The sequence below is a fragment of the Heloderma suspectum genome, chromosome 1 (genome assembly GCF_057233095.1).
Source record: "Heloderma suspectum isolate Gila_16-S chromosome 1, 16-S_ref, whole genome shotgun sequence".
NCBI lineage: Eukaryota > Metazoa > Chordata > Lepidosauria > Squamata > Helodermatidae > Heloderma > Heloderma suspectum.
Window position 1 is genome coordinate 396,403,269 of NC_139458.1, and position 22,159 is coordinate 396,425,427.

At 42.2% G+C, this 22,159-nt stretch overlaps 2 protein-coding genes across 7 annotated transcripts in view; both read left to right on the plus strand.

Annotated features, from left to right (window-relative positions):
• Positions 1 to 13,709, plus strand: part of EPRS1 (glutamyl-prolyl-tRNA synthetase 1) — a 70,640-nt gene extending 56,931 nt beyond the window's left edge. For all 6 annotated transcript variants that reach the window (XM_084828774.1, XM_084828768.1, XM_084828770.1 and 3 more), the window contains 2 exons: positions 10,617 to 10,681; positions 11,338 to 13,709. In XM_084828774.1, the coding sequence (XP_084684900.1) occupies positions 10,617 to 10,681; positions 11,338 to 11,488 (216 nt within the window). In that variant the 3' untranslated portion in view covers positions 11,489 to 13,709. The remainder of the gene's footprint in view (positions 1 to 10,616; positions 10,682 to 11,337) is intronic.
• Positions 13,710 to 16,191: 2,482 nt separating this feature from the next.
• LOC146360063 (calcium/manganese antiporter SLC30A10-like) lies at positions 16,192 to 20,795 on the plus strand. Its single transcript, XM_084828776.1, has 4 exons — positions 16,192 to 16,213; positions 17,380 to 17,754; positions 19,390 to 19,437; positions 20,479 to 20,795. The coding sequence occupies exons 2-4, from the start codon at positions 17,382 to 17,384 to the stop codon at positions 20,502 to 20,504; spliced, it is 447 nt and encodes a 148-aa protein (XP_084684902.1). The 5' UTR covers positions 16,192 to 16,213; positions 17,380 to 17,381; the 3' UTR covers positions 20,505 to 20,795.
• Positions 20,796 to 22,159: the final 1,364 nt, after the last annotated feature.

Here is a 22,159-nt window from a genome sequence, read left to right on the forward strand (position 1 = left end):
TGTCTCCACTGTCCCGAGCCAACCCTTTTTCGGGTCGGTCCTGGCTTGATTCCTGCCCACCTGGAAAATAATAACAACAGACAGCTGGGTGTTAAATATAACCAGTTGGGGCTACATGATAGAGTTTCATACCCTCCCCCAGTTGGGTGTAGTTCATATCACCCCTCCGTCGCAGGCCTCCCTGTTCCAAAAGGGAACAATCCAAAGAGTTCTTCCATACCAAACGGAGGGTGGTTTCTTTTCCTAGTATTTCACCACACCGAAACAGGAGGGAGGCCTCCGTCCTATTATGGATTTGAGGAACTTGAACAAGTTTATTACTCCCAGGAAATTCAGAATGATCACGGTGGCTTCGATCCTCCCTCCCCTTTGGAAAAATGTTTGGTTTGCGGCCATAGACCTGAAGGATGCGTATTTCCATATAAAGATCGCAGAGGCTCACCAGAGGTACTTGCGTTTCATCATCAGTATCAACATGTTCCAATTTCAAGTCCTGCTTTTCAGTTTAGCAACCGCCCTGAGAGTTCTTACGAAGTGCATGGTAGTTGTATGTGCATACCTACGACTTCAAGACATCGAAGTGCGCCCTTACCTGGACAATTGACTTCTCATCTCAGACTCTGAAGATTCCCTTTGTCATGCTATTGAGATTGTTCTGAACGTTCTGGGAGCGTTGGGCCTGTACATGAACAGGGAAAAGTCAACTTTGAAGCCAACACAATGGCTCCAATTCATAGGGACATTGCTGGATTCGATAGTTGCACACACTTACCTTCCTCAAAAGTGGTAAGAGCAGTTGATTACCCTTGTAGAGACCCTTTACATTCAGCGGCTAGTCACTGCTAACACTATTCAAACACTACTGGGGCATATGGCAGCGATGGTCATGGTTGTTCATTCGGCAAGGCTTTGGATGCGACCACTGCCAAACTGGTTGCTCTGAAACTTTGGTTTCACCACTGATGCTTGGTGCTGTTACATGAAAATTCCAGACAGAATAGCGGATTCTCTCCTCTGGTGGATGCAACCACGCAGCCTATGTCAAGACACTCCCTTTGTCCAAACATCCCCTATGTGGATATTAATGACAGACACTTCCCTTTTCACTGTGGTCTACTTCGGATTCAGGGAACCTGGCTGGCAGTGGAGAAGAAGCATCATATAAATTACATAGAATGTCTTGCTGTCTGGAAGGCCATATGTGCATTTGAGCTTACCTTCGAGGATGGCATGTGCAAATCCTGACCGACAGTGCGGTGATGTGGCACATCAAGAAGCAAGGGAGCATGCATTTGTCCAAGCTTGTGAATCTCACGATGGACATATTCCAGTGGGCAATCCAACGGGACATTCTTTTGAGCACTCTTCACATTGCTGGGGAAGACAGTGTTTTGGCAGACACTCTGAGCCAGTCATACAAATAGTCCCACGAATGGCAGCTGTCCACTCCCATCCTGCGACGTCTCTTCCAAAACTGGAGTTGGCCTATGATGAATTTGTTTGCAACCCCATTGAATGCAATATGTGAGAGATTCTGCACGAGAGCAGGGATCGGTTGATTGTCGCTGGGCGACACCTTTCAACTTCGATGCCGCAGGGAACTATTCTACCTATTCCCTCCATTTCTTCTTCTCCCAAGGGTGCTCCAGAAATTAGCAAATGATGAGACGGACTGCATTTTGATCACTCCTTTGTGGCCAAGGCAGCCATGGTTTGCAGCCCTGCTGCAGCTGCCCAAAAGGCAGTTCCTACATCTGCCATAATTCCTGGATATGATGGCTTGGGATTGAGGCATCCAGATCTCAACACCCTGAAACTCATGGCCTGGAGGATTTGTACTTGGCTCCCTTTCAAAGTACAGGCAGTTTTGGACGTGACTAGGAAACTGGCTATGCATTTGATCCTGTGTGGCTAAGTGGTCATCGTTTTTGAAGTTTGCAAGTATCCACGGTTTCGGCCCCCTTAAGGGATCGATTGAAGATGTTCTTTTGTTTCTGGATCACTTGTGCCAGAAAGGTTTGACGTTTTCATCCATAAGGGTTTATTTGGCAGCTCTTTCCTCTTACAGAGGGCAAGTTCAAAGTTTTTCCCTTTTCATTCACCTTGCTACTCATCAGTTCCTGCAAGGCTTAAAGAATTTGGCACCTCTGGTGAGAACTCAAGTACCTCAGTGGAGCCTGTCTGTAGGGATGTACGAAAGTCACTTACCTGGTCTCGCAGCTTGCTTCGCGGTGGGGGGGAGGCGCTTCGCTTCTCCCCCCGAAGTTCAGGCCGGGGGGGGGGAGGCTTCCTGCCTCGCCCAGCTGAAATTCAGGCCGGGGGGGAGGCTTCCCGCCTCGCCCGGCCGAAATTCAGGCCGGGGAGAAGTGCCCCATCTCCCCGGCTGCGAACTTCAAAAGAAAAAAAAAAAAGCCCCGTGATAGGCTATGTAATGATTTACGCAGCCTATCACGGCTAGATTTTCAAAGTCAGCCATGATAGGCTATGTAAATCGCCACGTAGCCTATCACGGGTGACTTTGAAAAAAAAAAAAAGCGCGTACGCAAATGGCGGTGGCCCATGGGCGCCGCCATTAGCGTTCCTTATTTTGACACGTCTAGTCTACGTAAAGATTTACGTAGACTATGGCGAAAATAAGGGCAACGCTGCCGTGGCCATCACGTCCGCCAGATGTGTTAGTGAGATTTGTGTTTTACGGGATGATCATCCCTACCTGATCTTTGATAATGACAAGGCTGACCTGAGACCAGACACTGACTGGTGGTCTCTGATTTCCATGTCAGCCAATCTATCTCATTACCAACTTTTTTTTTCTGGAGCCATCCTCTGATCTGGAAAGAAAATTACATGCTGTGACTGTAAAAAGGGCATTGGCTTTTTATAAGTCAAGGACAGCATCTTTCTGTAAGACGCAATGACTTTTTGTTTGCTACGGCGGTCCCAAGAGGGGTTTCCCAATGTTTTCTCAAAGGCTAGCCTCATGGATTGTGCAGACTGTTGTTTAGCCTATGACTTATCAGGCTTGGAGTGTCCGTCTCATGTCTGGGTGCATTCGACATGAGGGGTTGCCACGACTACGGCAAAGGTGTGCCACTGTCAGACTTATGCAAAGTGGTGACTTGGCTGACACCCTCAACGTTCGTAAAGCATTACTAACTGGATGCCAAGGCACGTTCTGACTGTGCTTTTGGGTGAGCTGTGCTGTCAGTGATCTTGTCATGAGACACCTACCCACCACTGTTAAGTTAGCTTGTTAATCACCCATGTGTGATGCACAGAGACCACGAAGAAGAAATGCAGATTGCTTACCTGTAACTTTAGTTCTTTGAGTGGTCATCTGTGCGTTCACACAACCCACCCACCATCTCCCCTTTGATATCAATGTCGAATTTGATGTTGGTACTGAGGTGTGTGTTTTTCCTTGGATCCAAGGCCACACTAGGTGGTCTCAAGGTACTGAGGGAACGGGTGGGAACCTGCTGGGACATGCACAGTGGACAGTGGGGGAAGGTTCCTTCCAAAACATTCCTCAGCTTTAGAAGTTTCCCGAAAGAGGCTCAGCACAGGCACAGAGCCCACATATGTGAATGCACAGATGACCACTCGAACAACTACAGTTACCGGTAAGCAACCTGCATTTACCACTGATGAGTGTTTTCCTTCATGGTGAGCTCCCATGAATAGTTCTTCCTCCATGAGGCTGCTTATTGTGGCTTAGAGGGTACCACAATGATGTGGGACATCCCTATATTACCAGTGTGGCATTGGAGATGATATATGGCAAGCTGTTCATCATGATAACTGTGCTGAAATATAGTGTATGAACTGGCACTAAGTTCTCTCTGTGTGCCCCTGAAACAGTTGTAAAGGTGAAGGCTGCCACTGAAATCATTAAGACAGTGACACTTAAACTCAACCATGCTGCAGTTTCAGCAGAACATGACCATGCCATACATAATAATGGCAAGTTGAATCATATACTAATAATGCGGATAACTGTGAAATAGTTAGTGAACAATATAACTAGTGTGTGTCAGATCAAAGAACAGTTTGCTTGCGTCAAAGAACTCTTTCTATCTGATTTAAGTAGAGGCCATCAAGTGCATACAGTGATGTTGGGTAACCAGAGGTTATTGGGACTGATATGAAGTAGCAGTGAAGCACTAGTAATTATGCAATAAACTATTTTATTTGTTTACAAGAGTGTTTTATGCCCTGTCTGCCGGTTCTACAGTTCCATGAATGCATTCGATTAATGGAAATTATTCAAAGCCAGCACTGACCTATTTTTGATAACATTTATTAGGTCACGTTCCTACATACCTCCTTGATATGAAGAAGAAACAGCAGACTTAAGAGTGTGGTACTTTTTATATATGGATACATCTTAAGCATTCTACTGCTGTGTGTCTTCAGATTAACTAGGCTTTAGAACCAGGTATTTTCCACCCTGTTCCTCTCAAGCATCAGAACATGAGAAAATAAGAAGAGCCCTGCTGGATCAGACCAAGGGTCCATCTAGCCCAGTATTCTGCTCACACAGTGGGGCAACAAGGTCTGCCATAGAGTTCGTTGAATGTCCTCTAAGGAGCAAGGGCTATCATGTGATTTGGTACTTCCCGCACTCTCACTGTTAAACTCTTGAGAGGAACTGGATACATATTTGTGTAACATTGTTCATTACAATTATTTATGATAATGTCATTTTTCATAAGTTTATTTCTTTGAAATTCACAGAAATTCCTTTGTTGGTTGTTTAACTGTATTAGGCAAGTCAGTTAACCGGGCTTCCCCCTGCCCTTTTTTTGGCTCAGTGACTCTGGTTCCTACAAGTTGTAAACATTTCTCTAAAAAGTGGCATTCTTACTGTGTATTCAGAGTTTGAATCAGTTTATTCTTTCTCCATACTTAAGATCTATGTGAGTCAGAATGCAGCAAGTCAGAATGAAGCTTGGTCACTCAAAGAATTCTGAATTATGAGAAATTATTAACTTTCATACGTGCGAAGTGTGCTGAATTTGAAGCTGGGTTTGGGTTATGTTAAATTTCAAATGTACAAATGCCTGTAAAAGCCTTTATGACTTGGAAAACAAACAATGTAGAGGACATCTTTATTGAAAAGTTAAAGCAGTCCCTTGAAGTTCAAGAACTCGTAATGCTTTCTCCATTTATTCTCCAAACCACAGGCACGTAGCTGCACTTTATTTATGCACTCTATGTGCCAGTCCAGTAATGCCTTGTGAGCATGAGCTTTCTGCACATATACCCGTCTCCCCATTGAAGTGAGGAGCTGTGTGTGTGTGTGAATTGCAAAGCATGTTTGGCTCTGGATCTAAGCAAATGTTTCTTAAATTGGTAGCTTCTGGAAAACAGATGACAGTTAAAATATTTTACCTTTAAGGGTGGCCTAGAAATAATTTTAGGTAGATACTCACTGAATGGTTTTTGAAGAGAAAGCCTTGCATTCCAAATCTTCAAAACTACACTTTAAGGAAAAGTTTCAGGGATTAGTGCATCATTAGACTAGGGAGATTCTTCTGTTTATTTTAATATGGCATTGCGTTGGTGTGTCACACACACAAGGATGGATCAAGTGACTTCAAGTGACTAAGGGAGCAATCCTATCTAGATAGGCGACCGCCTCCGAACTCGGAGGTGACTGTCTATCCAAAGCAGGGCAGGAGAAGCATGGAGAGGATTGTTCCCTCCGCGCTTCTCCTGCCCCTTTTTCGGATAGACAGCTGATTGCAGCTGTCTAGCTGCGGGAGGACGGACCGGGGAAGGAGGCTGCTGTACGACACATAGGATGTATGACACATAGGATGTGTCGTACAGGCAGTTACGCTCTCCCCGCCCTGGAACACCCCCAGCCATGCCCCTTTCTGGCCACTCCGCGCTCTTCTTGCAACTGTAGAGGACGGGGCTGTTCCATACTGCCTCCGAAGCAGCACAGAAGTGGGGGGATGGTTAGTTCCCAGAAAACAACATATCCTATGGCCATCTAGCCGCTGTCTAAAGGCCATAGGATTGTTCCCTCCATTAGTCAACCAAGGTATCAGTGGGACTTTAGTTACTTGTGACTAACTTATCATACTGATTTCAATCAGACCTAAGTGTGATTAACTCAGGGTTGTATCCAATCCTGGCCATATGCCAGCAGAATGGAAACCACTGGTGGAATGGTGTTCTCCTCCCCCTGTGCACCCCCCCAAATCTGCTCTGGAGGGTTGGGGAAACCTCAGGAGCAGATTTGGGAGGTGTGCGTTGTCTGCAAAGGGGAGGAAAGCAAATTGAAGTCCAGTCTCATGAGCGTTGGATTCAAGCCTTATTCTGGATCCAAGCAATTACCAGGAAATAAATGTACTGTAATGAGAACTTGTGCTGTTAGGAGACTTAATGATCTGGTATGGTAACCTTGGGTTGAGGTGTTGTTTTTCAGTCGTTCAGTCGTGTCCGACTCTTCGTGAGCCCATGGACAATAGCACGCCAGGCCTTCCTGTCCTGCGCTTTCTCCCAGAGCGTGCTCAAGTCCATATTCATTGCATCAGTGATGCTATCTAGCCATCTCATCCTCTGCCGTCCTATTCTCATTTTGCCTTCAGTCTTTCCCAGCATCAGGGTCTTTTCCAGAGAGTTTTCTCTTCGCATTAGTTGGCCAAAATATTTGAGCTTCAGCTTCAGTATCTGTCCTTCCAATGAGCAGTCAAGGTTGATTTCCTTTAGGATTGACTGATTTGACCTCCTTGCAGTCCAGCGGACTCGTAAGAGTCTTCTCCAGCACCACAGTTCGAAAGCATCAATTCTTCGGCGCTCAGCCTTCCTTATAGTCCAGCTCTCACAGCCATACATTACTACTGGGAAAACCATAGCTTTGATTAGACGGACCTTTGTCGGCAAGGTGATGTCTCTGCTTCTTACTATGCTGTCTAGGTTTGCCATAGCTTTCCTCCCAAGGAGCAAACGTCTTTTAATTTCATGGCTACAGTCACCGTCTGCGGTGATCTTGGAGTCCAAGAAAATAAAATCTGTCACTGCTTCCATTTCTTCCCCTTCTATATGCCAGGAAGTGATGGGGCCAGATGCCATGATCTTAGTTTTCTTAATGTTGAGTTTCAAACCAGCTTTTGCACTCTCCTCTTTCACCCTCAACAAGAGGCGCTTTAGATCCTCTTCGCTTTCTGCCATTAGGGTGGTATCGTCTGCGTATCTGAGGTTGTTGATAATTCTCCCGGCAGTCTTAATTCTGACCTGTGATTCATCCAACTCGGCGTTTCTCATGATGTACTCTGCATATAAGTTAAATAAGCAGGGCGACAATATGCAGCCTTGTCGTACTCCTTTCCCAATTTTGAACCAATTGGTTGTTCCATGTCTGGTTCTTACTGTTGCTTATTGACCCTCGTACAGGTTTCTCAGGAGACAGGTAAGGTGGTCTGGTACTCCCATCTCTTTCAGAATTTGCCACAGTTTGTTGTGATCCACACAATCAAAGGCTTTAGCGTAGTCAATGAAGCAGAAATAGACGCTTTTCTGGAATTCTCTTGCTTTCTCCATGATCCAGCGAAAGTTGGCGATTTGATCTCTAGTTCCTCTGCCTCTTCGAAACCCAGCTTGTACTTCCGGTAGTTCTCGGTACGCATACTGCTGAAGCCTAGCTTGTAGGATTCTGAGCATCACCTTGCTGGCATGTGAAATGAGCGCAATTGTGCGGTAGTTTGAACACTCTTTGGCGTTGCCCTTCTTTGGAATTGGAATGTAAACTGACCTTTTCCAGTCTTGTGGCCACTGTTGAGTGTTCCAAATTTGTTGGCGTATTGAGTGCAGCACTTTAACAGCATCATCTTTTAGGATTTTAAATAGCTCAGGTGGAATACTGTCATCTTCGCTAGCTTTGTTGTTACTAATGCTTCCTAAGGCCCACTTGACTTCACTCTCGAGGATGTCCGGCTCAAGTTCAGTGACCGCACTGTCATGGCTATCAGGGACATTCAGATCTTTCCTGTATAGTTCTGTGTATTCTTTCCACCTCTTCTTAATCTCATCTGCTTCTGTTAGGTCCCTGCCTTCTTTGTCCTTTATCATGCCCGTCTTTGCACAAAACGTTCCCTTGAGATCTCCGATTTTCTTGAAGAGATCTCTAGTTTTTCCCATTCTGTTGTTTTCCTCGATTTCTTTGCATTGTTCATTTCAGAAGGCCTTCTTGTCTCTCCTTGCTATTCTCTGGAATTCTGCATTCAGTTGGATATATCTTCCCCTTTCTCCCTTGCTTTTCGCTTCCCTTCTTTCCTCAGCGACTTGTAAAGCCTCATCAGACAGCCACTTTGCTTTCTTGCGTGTCTTTTTCTTTGGGATGGATTGAGTTGCTGCCTCCTGAACAGTGTTACGGACCTCCGTCCATAGTTCCTCAGGCACTCTGTCTATCAGGTCTAATCCCTGAAATCTATTCCTCACCTCCACTGTATATTCATAAGGGATATGATTTAGGTCATACCAGAATGGTTTGGTGGTTTTCCCTACGTTCTTCAATTTAAGCCGAAATTTGGCACCAAGAAGCTCATGATCTGAGCCACAGTCAGCTCCAGGTCTTGTTTTGACTGACTGTATGGAGCTTCTCCATCTTTGGCTGCAAAGGACATAATCAATCTGATTTTGATATTGACCATCTGGTGATGTCCATGTGTAGAGTCGCCTCTTGTGCTGTTGGAAAAGCGTGTTTGCTATGATCAGCGTGTTCTCTTGGCAAAACTCTATTAGCCTTTGTCCTGCTTCATTTTGTACACCAAGGCCATGCTTGCCTGTTATCCCGGTGATTTCTTGACTTCCTACTTTAGCATTCCAATCCCCTATGATGAAGAGGACATCTTTTTTTGGTGTTAGTTCTAGAAGGTGTTGTAGGTCTTCATAGAACCGATCAACCTCAGCTTCTTCGGCCTCAGTGGTTGGGGCATAGACTTGAATTACCGTGATGTTGAATGGTTTGCCTTGGATTTGTACTGAGATCATTCTATCGTTGTTGAGATTGTACCCCAGTACTGCTTTTCCCACCCTTTTGTTGACTATGAGTGCTACTCCATTTCTTCTAAGGGATTCTTGTCCACAGTAGTAGATATGATGGCCACCTGAATTAAATTCGCCCATGCTTGTCCATTTTAGTTCGCTGATTCCCAAGATGTCGATGTTCAATCTTGCCATCTCATGTTTGACCACCTCCAGCTTACCTGGATTCATTGATCTTACATTCCAGGTTCCTAAACAATATTGTTCTTTACAGCATCTGATTTTCTTTTCAACACCAGACACATCCACAGCTGAGTGCTTCACTCTTTCTGGCGCTACTTGGAAATACCCTCTGCTCTTCCCCAGTAGTATATTGGACACCTTCCAACCTGAGGGGCTCATCTTCCGGTGTCATATCTTTTAGCCTTGTGATACGTTCCATGGGGTTTTCTTGGCAAGAATACTGGAGTGGGTTGCCATTTCCTTCTCCAGTGGACCACATTTTGTCAGAACTCTCTGCCATGACCTGTCCGTCTTGGGTGGCCCTGCACAGCATAGCTTATGGCTTCACTGAGTTATGCAAGCCCCTTCGCCACAACAAGGCAGTGATCCATGAAGGGGGGGTTGAGGTGACTTTGGTATAAAACAAAGTAAATATAGAATATTTGAGTGAAAGAATACTAATGAGTATATTTTATCAATGCATTTAATCTAGTCCCCTCATTTAACTCTCTTCTGCATCTTTGCAAGCATAATGTTGTGGATTTCTTCCCTACTTGTCCTAATATGAAAGAGAGTGAGCAATATTTACAAGTATTTTTAAAAATGCAAATCCCTGCAAAGAAGATTTTTTTCTTCATTAAATGCTGAGAATAAACTTCAAAATTTAAGTTCCTATCCTGTCCCATTTGGAGCGGGCTTGAACATGCATGGTGATATTTGAAGAATTGTAGGATACTAGCATATTTTAAGAATAAAAAATAATTATTATAAAATGTAGATATTAATCCCTGGAAAACAGAATGGGAAATTGAAAGTGGAACTTTTCCTTTTGTCTGTCATTCAACAAAAGTAAGGATGATGTCTTTAAATTTGCCTGTTTTATCCTTCTTCAAATCCTCTAGCTTTCTAATGAAGTATTTACTGAGTTTCAGCACCAGGGGGCGACTTTATATTTTCATTAGATGTGTACTTTAAAAATCCTATCAGAATGTACTGAATTTTCCCTTGATTCCCGGAACACTAAACTGGGTCCAATCTGTTTAATACATAGACAGCTCTTAAAAGCAAATTTTATTTCTGCTTCTTAGTTAAATAGAAGCTGGTATGATTCACAAAATTCAGTCATCTGACTTCTTTCAAGGCAGCAAAAACAGACAAAGGAAAGGAAAGGTTCCTCCTGTGCAAGCGCCTAGTTATTGCTGACTCCTAGAGGGACGCCGCTTTCGCTGGCATTTTCATGGCAGAACATCATGCTAATTTCACTTCAGCTGTTCTGTTTTGCAAATAGGGACAGACAACTTAAAAGCCAATCATATGGCCTATTAAATATGGAAGGAGTTTCTTTTCTTTTTTTTAAGGAAAGATTTCCTAATGTGTGTTTTCCCTTCTTACTTCAGATAGTCCAGATTCCTTTCTGTGGAGAAATAGAGTGTGAGGACTGGATCAAAAAAATCACAGCCAGGTAAAAGTGTGTGTGTGTGTGTGTCTGTGTGTGTGTAAAATATATGCAGAACTTTTAAAATGATATTTACCATTGAGATGTACACTGTACTCTGAGGCTTTAAAATATGCAATCATGGTTCTTATTTAGTAAAAGTGAGACTTAGTCGTTGTAGTAGATGCATGTGAGAATCGGGCCCACTCCAAAGAATTAAATCATGAAGGCGTGTGATCTGTCTGAAAGGGTAGGGACTTTTTTTCTAGGCCCATGGAAGTACTGTGACAGCAGACATCTATAATTCAGGGAGCTTTTTCCCTTTAAACTGGCACTTGCTGGATCTCCACATTAGCATTCACTGGGGAAAGGAGGGTAGGATCAGAAGTGTGGTGCAGTCTGTACTACTGTGGTGCAATCTGCTAAGAGACTCCTTGGTTCTAGGTTCATCTGTAGGCCTGTGGCCTTCCTACTAATTATGGTACAATAGACTGCTCCCTCATCTTGTCAGTGGTGCATTGAATATCTACATAGGTATGATGTCTTTCACAAAGAGTCATAAAAGTTTAGGCAAACATAGGTTAGGACTGTCATATATGATAACTTCTTCTAGCCCACAGCTGTAGTGGGGTGTTTCAGTTTAGATGAGTTGGAAATTAAAGGAAATCTACTTTCTCTTTCAGAGATCAAGACCTTGAGCCAGGTGCTCCATCCATGGGAGCAAAAAGTCTCTGCATCCCCTTCAAACCTCTGTGTGAGCTGCAGAATGGAGCAAAATGTGTCTGTGGCAAGAACCCTGCCAAGTTCTACACCCTCTTTGGCCGTAGTTACTAAGCTGCTAGTTGGAAACACCATTTTCCTTATCTTTCAAGTCTTCAACTTTTTAAAATAAAGACTGAAATCTTCCTAGATCCTATCCAGGTTTTTGTTACTTTTTAAAACAGTGACAAATAAAGCCATACAGAGTCATACCCCTTCAGTCAGACTAGCAGTAATGCACAGACTTTTCTGTATACATCATCTCTAATAATAAATATGTATTGTCAGCTATCACCTGGCTTCTTTTTTGCTTGTGGGGAAAGATAACTAGTAACATATACACAGAGGTTAGATGAATACTGCAGCGGAAGTGTGCTTGTGTGGTGTGGTGTTGTGTTTGAACTTTTTAAAAGCATCTTCAGTATAAATTTCCAGAGGGGTAGCCAACAAAGTTTTGTGGCACCTTAAAGACTTACAAATTTATTATGGCAAATGCTTTCATGGACTACAGCAGAATGATCTCAGCTTCTTCATTGGAGACATGGTGGAAGAATATGCAAATTCAACGGTGACCTATTTAACTACATTATTCTATTAGCATAACTTCAACACATTGTGCAGGAATAGAATGAATGGCAAATCAGTTGATGGATTTGTGAAAAACTTTTCATGCATTCAGCTTTGAAATTTTGAATACATAACAAATGTTGGTTTCTGGAAGACAAGCTTGACATTGTGGCTGCAAAATGTGCTAAAAACTGTTGAAACATGATGGCATACAAAAAATTACTCTGAACAGTATCCTTTCTCTGAAGTTTACTTCTAAGATAATGCTTGAAATGGTTTCAAGTTCGTAGAAAATGGGAACTATGCCATCAATAATTCTAAGGCTATGCCTAGTCAAAACAGATTCTCCTTAATACTCCTGGTCAAGTAATGCACTTGATATCCTGGAATAAACTTGAGTTAACATAAATAAATATTGGTGCCAATTTAGAAAATTGTGTTCCCATGTACTGCTCTATAGAAGCAAGATCATATGGAAGCACTTGAACATAGAAATTACTCTGTGTGTGGGAGAAACAGCACGAGAGTGCTTGTCAGTCATATATTCAGTAAATATGAATTATTCATGAAGATTCTAACATAACAATTTATTAGAGAGAATTGAAGCCAGTTTTAGTAACATTACCTGTAATGTTCTGAAGGGAGTAACTGACTATAAATGAAAAGGAGGCATTCTGGGAAGCTGTAGGCAAAGATGTTTCTTGCAGGTCAATCACATTTTCAGACTTTGATCTCCCGTTCAAATATGATGGGTCTTTACTGGAAGACACATGGTGGACATGCTTTGACTTAAATTCCTGCATTGAGCAGAGGGTTGGACTTGGTGGTCTTATAGACCAACCCAAATATTCTGTGATTCTATGACATGTACCAAACTCATCTTCCATGTTAAAATGTGAATCAGCTCTCACTAAAGAAGTTAATGACCATGTGAGAAAAAAATTATTATATGGTAGTCATGATCCAACCCGAAGTTAAGTATTTTAAAGTCTCATTGATGTTAATGGGAGAGAGAGACTTAAACATGTCTGATTAATTCTCTTTGAAATCACTGGAGTTTACTAGTGCTTAACTTCAGCTGGGTTGTGTTCTTTGTATGTAGTTCTTTTCTCAGTTACTTAAATATTTTACATACCATTCATGTCAGGAAGATTTTGGGCCTCCCACCTAATTCTGCCATCTTAATGATTCCACAGTATGCACACTGAAACTCAGAAATTAAAGGGAGAGAATTACTCCTTTTAGCCACTTAGATCAAAAGGGGCAGGAATTGAACAAAGAAACTGCATTATTGAAATAGAGCAGTTCTGAATCTGCCATTCACTTCTTTGAAGCTGTAGTGACTCAGAAGCCAACTATGTTTAATGCTTTCATGCCAGCCATAGCAGTGATCTGCAATTATCACAGTGTAGATGACATGCTTGTAAACTTTGTGAACATGACTTAGTAAGGGCAAAAGATGGAATACTTTCCTGCTTGCAGATGCCTTAAATATAATTTATATTCATGGTCATTGCAGTATTGATCTTCAAAATGCCAAACAAGTGTATTGAATCAATTCCTTCGGTGAGAATTATGCATTCCTTTTAAAGCCATTCTAATACCTGGTATTGTAGTATTTTAAAATATTATCTATAACTTTTAGTAGGTTGAATCCAAGCGTGTCCTACTGCAGTCAGAAGGCATTTATTTTATACCACACCATATCTAGACAGATTCCGGAACGGTGAACAAAAAAAGATACAAAATAGAATAAAAATAAAACAGCATGCTAAAATAATACTATTTTTAAAAGGAAGCAGAATTCTGATAAAACCGGGGCTCAAGGAAGGTTTCCTGAAATACAGATGTTTTCAGAAAGTTCAGAAAACAGTACAATGTTAGCACCTGCCTGACCTCCAAAGGCAGTGAGTTCCATCTTCCACTCATGGAAAAGATATAGCTCACACGAGAGTATTGCACAGGAAAAGTCAAACAATCCAGACATTCTTCTGCTTGTGTAACCCTCTTGGAGAAGCGTGATAACTGCTATAGAACCTACTATTATAACACTGTATGAATTGCACAAGCTCTTATGCAAGCATTGCAGATTACACCCACTATTCTAAAAGATCTACAGAATTCACCACTTGGATCACATAATTATTAACTACTTTCCGCTTATGGAAAAACTCCCTTGAAGGAATTACCTAGAGTTGGGCTTGCAACAAAAATGGCATGCTTTGTATTCTTGTTGATTTAATTCTTGATTTTAAGAAATGGAATCCAAAATACAGTCTCTTTAGAAGACCTCAATCAGAGGGAGGATACACATGGGAAAAGAAAGCTTCACAAGTCCTATGCCATTTGCAACTTTTATATGTTAAGACCAGCATTTTGAATTGTATCCCACAGCCGATGTAGCTGTGTATAGTTTCTTGAGATCGGCCTCTTATTCCTGCATTAGCTACAGCTTCCAAACATTTTTCAGTGGCAACTCCAAATAGAATGCATTGTAATAGCCAAGAGGCATGCTTGCACGTGTGCGTGCACACACACACACACAGAACAGATACAGTGTTTTCTGCCCTTTCCATTCTTGGTATGAGAGACTGCTTAGAAATTAATTTCAGCAACTGCCATTCGTCCAACATGGTTACATTCTGCTCGCACGTATGAAACCTATGGGGAAGCACCATAAACAAACAAAAACTCAAGTAGTAAAAATCCAGCTTAAGTTTTGAGCAGTTAGTTCGAGGGCAGTGCATTCACATTAGAACTAATGAAAAATTGAACCTCATAGGACCACATAGTTTAATATAAATTTGTTCTTAAACCAATGAAGAGAGGAACCCATTGTGGGAGTGGGGGGAGGCTTACTTGTCTCCAGTGGTAGGAAAGCTGAGTTCAGTGGCCCAGCTGCCCAAAATGTATTACACGATTTTTTCATGATGGATGCCATTCCCTCCCCCCCTTTCCCCACCAGCACCATGCACAGTTCAACGATAGGGAAAACCCAACAAAACAAAACACAAATATAAAACAAAAATAAGCTGAATTAATACATAATGTAACAAATGAATTGTGAAATGAATTAGGTCTTTAACAAAGAAAATGAATGACACGGGAAAATATCTCTTGTGCATCCCTAAGTAGCTCATCATCAGGAACCTAATGGAATTTTCCTAGATGACTAGCTCCAAACCTACAACAGAAGATATTCATACAAATAGTTGCCTGTGTGGAACTCCAGCCTGCGTTTTGAGTAGTGACCCATGTGGATCGCTCGTTCCCTCTCTGAACTAGGCCAAGAAACATACTCCTAGGAGTAAAGGAGCAGCAAGGCTGGGTACTTCAAACTTTCTTTTCTACAATGCAAATGCGATTGTTTCAACTTAAAGATTACTCTGAATTACAAGAAAAATGGGTAAAATTACTACATTTCTACCTTTGAGCCCATTTAGGCTGTCACTTGGTTTAAAAAAAGAAACATTAAGAAGACCTAATTCCTGGTAATCAATGCAAAGACCCTGTCTGGCCTTTATAACCTCAAGTTTGTTTGCATGAGAGTGCTGAAATGCAGGCTTTATCCATTACTGTGTCCTCAAATGACCAATTTGTCATGAACGTACTTGAATGTGGGCTGCCCAGAAAACATATGCACACAAAAAAATGTAAAACTATACAGAAAATAAGCAGCTGGATGCATTCCTAAGGACTATGACTACCAGAAGATCTGGACTTACCTTCTGCTCAGCCCTGTTCTAAAGCTAGGAGACTATTATGAGGGCCGCTTACACGTTGCCAAAAGGAGGAAATATATCACCCCCGAAAGAGGAAGAGAGAGCAATGGTTTGCATAAAATTTACACTTGCTAATTTACATGTACATATGCAAATTTAGACATAATTGCTATACTACAGTACAGTTCATCATAGCCTGAAAGACTGTGACCAGGTGGCATATTGCCCCCACCCCTGGAAATATGTAAATAGTTTTGGAAACCTCCCCCACATGTTTACATCATTTTAGAATATCCCGTTTTTATCCCTCATGGCTGCAGTGTTAGGTTTGAAAGTGTATGGGAGATACTGGATAAATTTCAGAAGACAAGGGAATAGAAAATCTAGTGGTCAGGGTTGGTGCTTCAATGCCTTGCATAGCAGTTCCTTGCCATTCCCCAAGAGGGGGAGTAAGGTCTTGCCTAAACCTAAGGCGTTGGATCCAGAGAAGAGCAAGCAGAACTTCACTTGGGTAACAGGGCTTCTCCTCCTCCTCCTCCACTGCAGCATCCCCCATGACAAAGGCTACTCCTGAGAGTCATTGGACCCTCTGCAACAGCATGGGATGGAATACGAGGGGGCTGCAGCAAGACAGAGAAATCAGAGGAATTTTGCAGGGCTGCTAAGGTGGCCTGGTGTCCTACTTCACAGAGGACAGTCCTCTACTTTGGGGAGATGACTGAGGACAGTCCTCTATTTGGAGGTGTCCTCTATTTGATGGGCTGCACAGTCTGAGTCTGCTTTGACATCAAAGAACTATAAAGCCCATCAACAGTTAGCACCTCAATGGCAGACTGAGGAGGCACATAGGTCAGCTGGTCAGGATCGTTGTGAGGGTAAAATGGAGAGGAGGAGTTCCTTGCAAGAGGAAAAAAAGGCGGGGTATAAATGTAGTAGTAATAATAATAATAGTTAATAATAATAGATACCGGAGATGCTGGACGTTTAAAAGGGGCCCAGGCTGCAATTCCTGCCAGCTGATGCAGGCTGCACAAAAGTGGCTGACGCTCCGACCACAAACAAGTTTAAGCCATTAGCTGAGACCATGGGAGCTGTAGTTCAACATGACTGGAGGGTATCACGTTAGGGGAGGCTGGCCTGGGTCAAGGCTTTCTTCCCTCTCCCTCTTTCCCTCCTTCCCAGCATCCAATTAACTTCTGGGAATAATGAAGCAAGCATCTCGACTGTGTGCCATATGAAACCAAACAAAGCAGGAGGAACTGTTTCTATTGGCTTAAATAATAACATGAGAGCCAATGAGATAAACAAAACAACTCTTTAATTTGATACCATGGTGATCATAAAGAATAAACGACCAGCGTGGAAGGGTATAGAAGGCAGATAGCATTTTCCTATACTCATTCTGGTATAGCAGCCTTCACGAGATAACCTCTTGCTTAATTGCCCTTTAAACGGGTTTTATTGTTTTAGTGCATCTTATAAAAATTAACTTCTAGACACAAACAGCAGGAGCCAATAAAAAGGTGAGAGCCACAGAAACATTTCCCACTAATGCCATTAAGACCCTTCCCATAGGCACAGGGAACGCAAGGAAAGTTTCAGCTATGGGCCGCTACACGGGAAGAAGCAGCAGGCTTTTCTTTATGTGCATCATCAGTTTCTTGCTTTTCATTGTAGAAATGTCAGTAGCCTATGTAGGCAACTCCCTCGCTCTAGCATCAGATGCTTTTGCTGTTGTGTCCCACTTGATCTCCATGATTATCGGCTTCCTTGGCGTTCGGTTCAGTCGCATCAGGTGGCACAAGAACAGCACCTTTGGCTTTCCCCGGGCTGATGTGGTGGGTGCCTTTGGCAATTCTGTCTTTGCCACTGCCCTGATGTTCAGCATCCTGATTGAAGCCATAAAGAGGTACCTCCACCCACAGAAGACCGAACAGGCACTGTATGTTCTAATTGTTGGGATCGTAGGGCTGTTCTTCAACGTGCTCAATTACATTGTCTTTATGGACTGCTGTTATTGCCATGGCTCTGTTGACCAAGACATGGAAACTGGTAAGTAATTTAACAAAGCCACGACGCTGTCTAGAGCTAATACTTGTAATATGGATTCACAGGTGTTTGTTTTCTTAAAGAACCCGAACAAACACAAGATGATTTTTTTTAGGGTGCTCCTTGATAGAGATCCTGGTGTTCATCAGTATTTTAAATAGTTCAACATGTGTTTTGATTAAAAGCCATTGCGTGTTGGCCTTAAAGAACAACACATAATAGTCTGTGAACTGACCACACGTTGAACCGTTCTTACATAACCGATAGCCACCAGGGCAGAGATAGTCTTTTTTAACCATTACGTGACCTTTGTAGTCATAATAATGTAAGAAGAGCCATGCTGGATCAGACTAAAAACCTATATAGTTCAGTATTCTCTTTGTACAGTGACCAACCAGCTGTTTGTGGAAACCTCCCAGTTGGACATGAGTACAATAGCACCTTCCCGCTCGTGTTCCCGAGCAACTGGTGTACATAGGCATACTGCCTCTGATACTGGAGACAGCATATAGCCATCATGACTAGTAGCCATTGATAGCCTCCTCCTCCATGAATTTGTCTAATCCCCTTTTAAAGCTGTCCAAGCTGGTGGCCATCACATCTTGTGGTAGTCATGTGAATCCACATTACGTTCTTCTTGACCATGTGTCAAGAAACAGATCTTTGTTAGGAGAACAAAATGTCGGTAACTTCGCATGATTTTTCCAGATCTTTTTTGAAGTAGGGTAATGTGATTAGGGACAGAAAACATAGCTATATTTACTTCATGAAATCATCAAGCCACTGCAGTGGATGTATATGGTTGCTGGCTTTGTCAGCATTTTACCATACATTCATCACTGGGATCAGGACAATGAAAAAGTTTGGATAAATCGGATTGCTACTTAAATAGGGCTTATTAGATATGGAACTGGGATGAAGAAATATCTATGCTGGCTTCAGATGGTATGCTAAAGTGGGGTGTAATATCCTATGAGAGACATCTAAAGTGGTGAGAGTTATAGAACAGACAGCAGGACAGTGTGGAAGGCACATTGCTGATGCCTTTGGGTATTCCACAAGAAGTATGAAAAGCAGTTGTCCATTTCATTCCTGCATTTGCATTCTCTACTTCAGCATGCACACATCCTCAGTGAAACTGGACAATTATGTGGCTTTCCAGAGCCAAGTTAGAGACAGTGGATTTCTGTTGTACTTAGAAGGGAAAGTGTGGCACTGACAACTCTATCAAAGCACAACTCAAGTGCATTACATTCTAAAGCATACTAACTACTGCGAATAGGCTCATAGAATCGGAGGGTTGGAAGGGGCCTACAAGACCATCGAGTCCAACCCCCTGCTCAATGCAGGAAGCCTGATTTCCAGGCAGTTTCCCATCCAAGTATCAACCTGGGCTGACTCTGCTAAGCTTCTGAGATCAGATGAGATCAGGCACATTTTTTCCTAGAAATGTAATGCTAACATTCTGGGGGTTATGGATATTTTCTATTATCTATGATGGTCACTGGAGGTTAGATTGGTAGTTTCAAGCTGAAGAAATCTCATTGCAATGTGGTTATTGTGACGCATTCACACCATATTAAAATAGTATGTACTCTCTCTCTCTCTCTCTTCCCCTCTCTCTCCCTCCCCGCCCAGGCTACTTTTGTAAGGATGGCCCAGTGATCACTCCCTTCCCTGCTTTAGGTAAGTCTAGAAAATGAACTTTGAAATGAAAGTTGAAATGAAAATGAAGTGAGAATGCAGTATGAACAAAAGATATTAGCGGAATTGTTGCTCTTGGAGGATGTGTATGTGAGTGTGATTCATACTACTCATTAAATAGCCACATTACAGAATTATTGCTTATTTGGAAGATGGGAAGGGGAAGTGTTGTCTCATTGCACTTTGAAATTGAATTATTTACCCTATGAATCTAAGTGAATCACCTTAAGAGGATATTAGAAGTTTGGGAGAAGTCCAGACAAAAGTTTTTGGACAGAAAAGTCCAAAAATGTGGCCAGATGTTATGGCCATGAGATCTACAGTTTAGATCTAGACTCAGGCACACAGTGTGGAGATTTGCAGTCTGAATGAATTACTCAGTGGCATGTGTTGCAGGTATCAGATTATGCAATATCAATGCAGTTGATATTCATGCTTTTCTAAAGCTACAAGTTTATTTTCTTCAATGTATTCAAGCTCACTTGTACAGCTGCATGCAAAATATGTTCCACAGATTCCTAGGTTTCCTCAGAACCTTATCATTACCAGTCTTCTCAATGAGAAGACTGCTGCTGGAGGACATTATAAGCTTCCACTAAAAGATAATTTGCCCACCACAAAATGTTGGCCATGCTTTAGGACATATACTCAGCTTATGAGGGGAAAAGGTGAAGCCTTAAAGGCCTATGGGACATGAACTGAGTGTGCATCCTAGAATACGCCCCCAGAATCTTCTTCAATGACCTAGGGTTCCCGGCCAGATGTTTAAGGGTTCCTCAGCAATCCAATGTGGAAATGGTTCCTGGAAAGTAGAGCATTTGAAAACTTAGCCATCAAGGGGTTATACTAGCACGTAAGCATTAGAATGTACTTTGCCTAAACAAGAAAAGCTTTAGTCACTATTGTGGCCAACGTACACTTGCAAAGTCGAGGTGTGTGAGTCCAGGGGGTTGGGGTGTTCCAATAAAATATCAGCACTTTCAGTTTGACCCGAGAGTTTACATGGACCTTCCTCCTCCACAGTTCAAGAGCAGTGGAACAGATTCTAGAGCCCATCTTGCAAGATATGCAATCCAGTTTTCTTCACACTCTGCCCTTAGTGATAACTGTGCAGCCTGCTGACGTCAGTGGATGTACTGATATCATTTTCTAGCAACTAATAATCTGATTATTGTATAGATGCCAGCTAGTAACTTTTGAATTTGAGTCACAATAATTAAGAATCCTTCAGACATTAACAGGAAAACAACATGCCAGCTTATATAACCAATCTGCAGTACACTTGGGGTGACTTTTCACAAAATATTTGGTGTACACCAAAAATATTTTATGTATACCTGAAAATGAAAAGCGTGAATATGACAAACTTATTTTCAAATACATGCATTATGTAGGTATACTTGCCAGGAACCCAGGATTGACTGAAGCTTCTTGCTGAATGTAGAATTGGTTCTTCTACTAAATTCTACAGGGAGCAGAATTCAAATTATTGGGCTTCTTTAAAAACCCTGCCAGTAGGGTTTTTTTTTTTTTGGCCATTGCTAAATGATAGATAGATAGATAGATAGATAGATAGATAGACAGACAGACAGACAGACAGACAGACAGACAGACAGTACTGTGCAAAAGTCTTAGGCCACCACCAGCTTTGTTGTTTTAGCAAAGTTTTAATGACCATCCATAATTATTTTTCAGTCTCTGTATTAAGATACAAACAGAAAATACAGGAAATATGTACAGGCAAAAGTGAGTATTTAGTGAGACCTCCCTTGGCTCTAAGCACATCTTGAACTCTTTTTGGGAGACTGTCCTGACATTTTCTGAAGTAATCTTCTGGTATATTATACCAGGCTTCTCTCAGCACTTCCCAGAGTTCTTCTTTAGATGTAGGCTATTTCTTTCTCTGTCCAGGTGATCCCATACTGCTTCTATAATATTCAGGTCTGGACTCTGTGGAGGCCAGTCCATGACTGTCAGTGTTTTATCAGCTGTTTTCCTCGCTAAATATGATTTCACTGCATTAGCAGAGTGCCTGGGATCGTTATCATGCTGAAAAATGAAACCATTCCCAATCAGGCGCTTTCCAGAAGGAATGGCATGATGAATTAAAACCTGTCTGTAGTTTTCAGCATTCATGATCCCATTAATACAGACAAGATCGCCAACACCACTGGCAGAAATGCCGCCCCAAACCAGGACAGACCCTCCACCATGTTTCACTGAAGGCCGCAAGCACTCATTCATCCATCTCTCTCCAACTCTTCTTCTCACATATTGTCAACGATTGGACCCCAAAACTTCAAACTTGGATTCATCACTCCATAATACTCTTTTCCACTGATCCTCATTCCAATCTTTGTGAGCTTTAGCATATCTTAGCCTTTTCACCCTGTTCCCCTTCCGCAAAAGTGGTTTCTTGGCTGCTACCCTTCCACGAAGACCATTCCTGGCCAGGTGCCTGCTGTTATTCTAGTGTAAGGGGAGGTCACACTAAATACTTGCCACTTTAGCCTATGGAAGCTGTTTTTTCTGATTTTTTTTCTATTGTTGAATACTGCATACAAATTTCCTGTATTTTCTGGTTGTATTCTAATGGAGAGACTGAGAAATAATTATATATGGTCATTATACCATTGCTAAAACAACAAATCTAATGGTGGCCTAAGACTTTTGCACAGTACTGTACATATATAGCTTTAGTGCT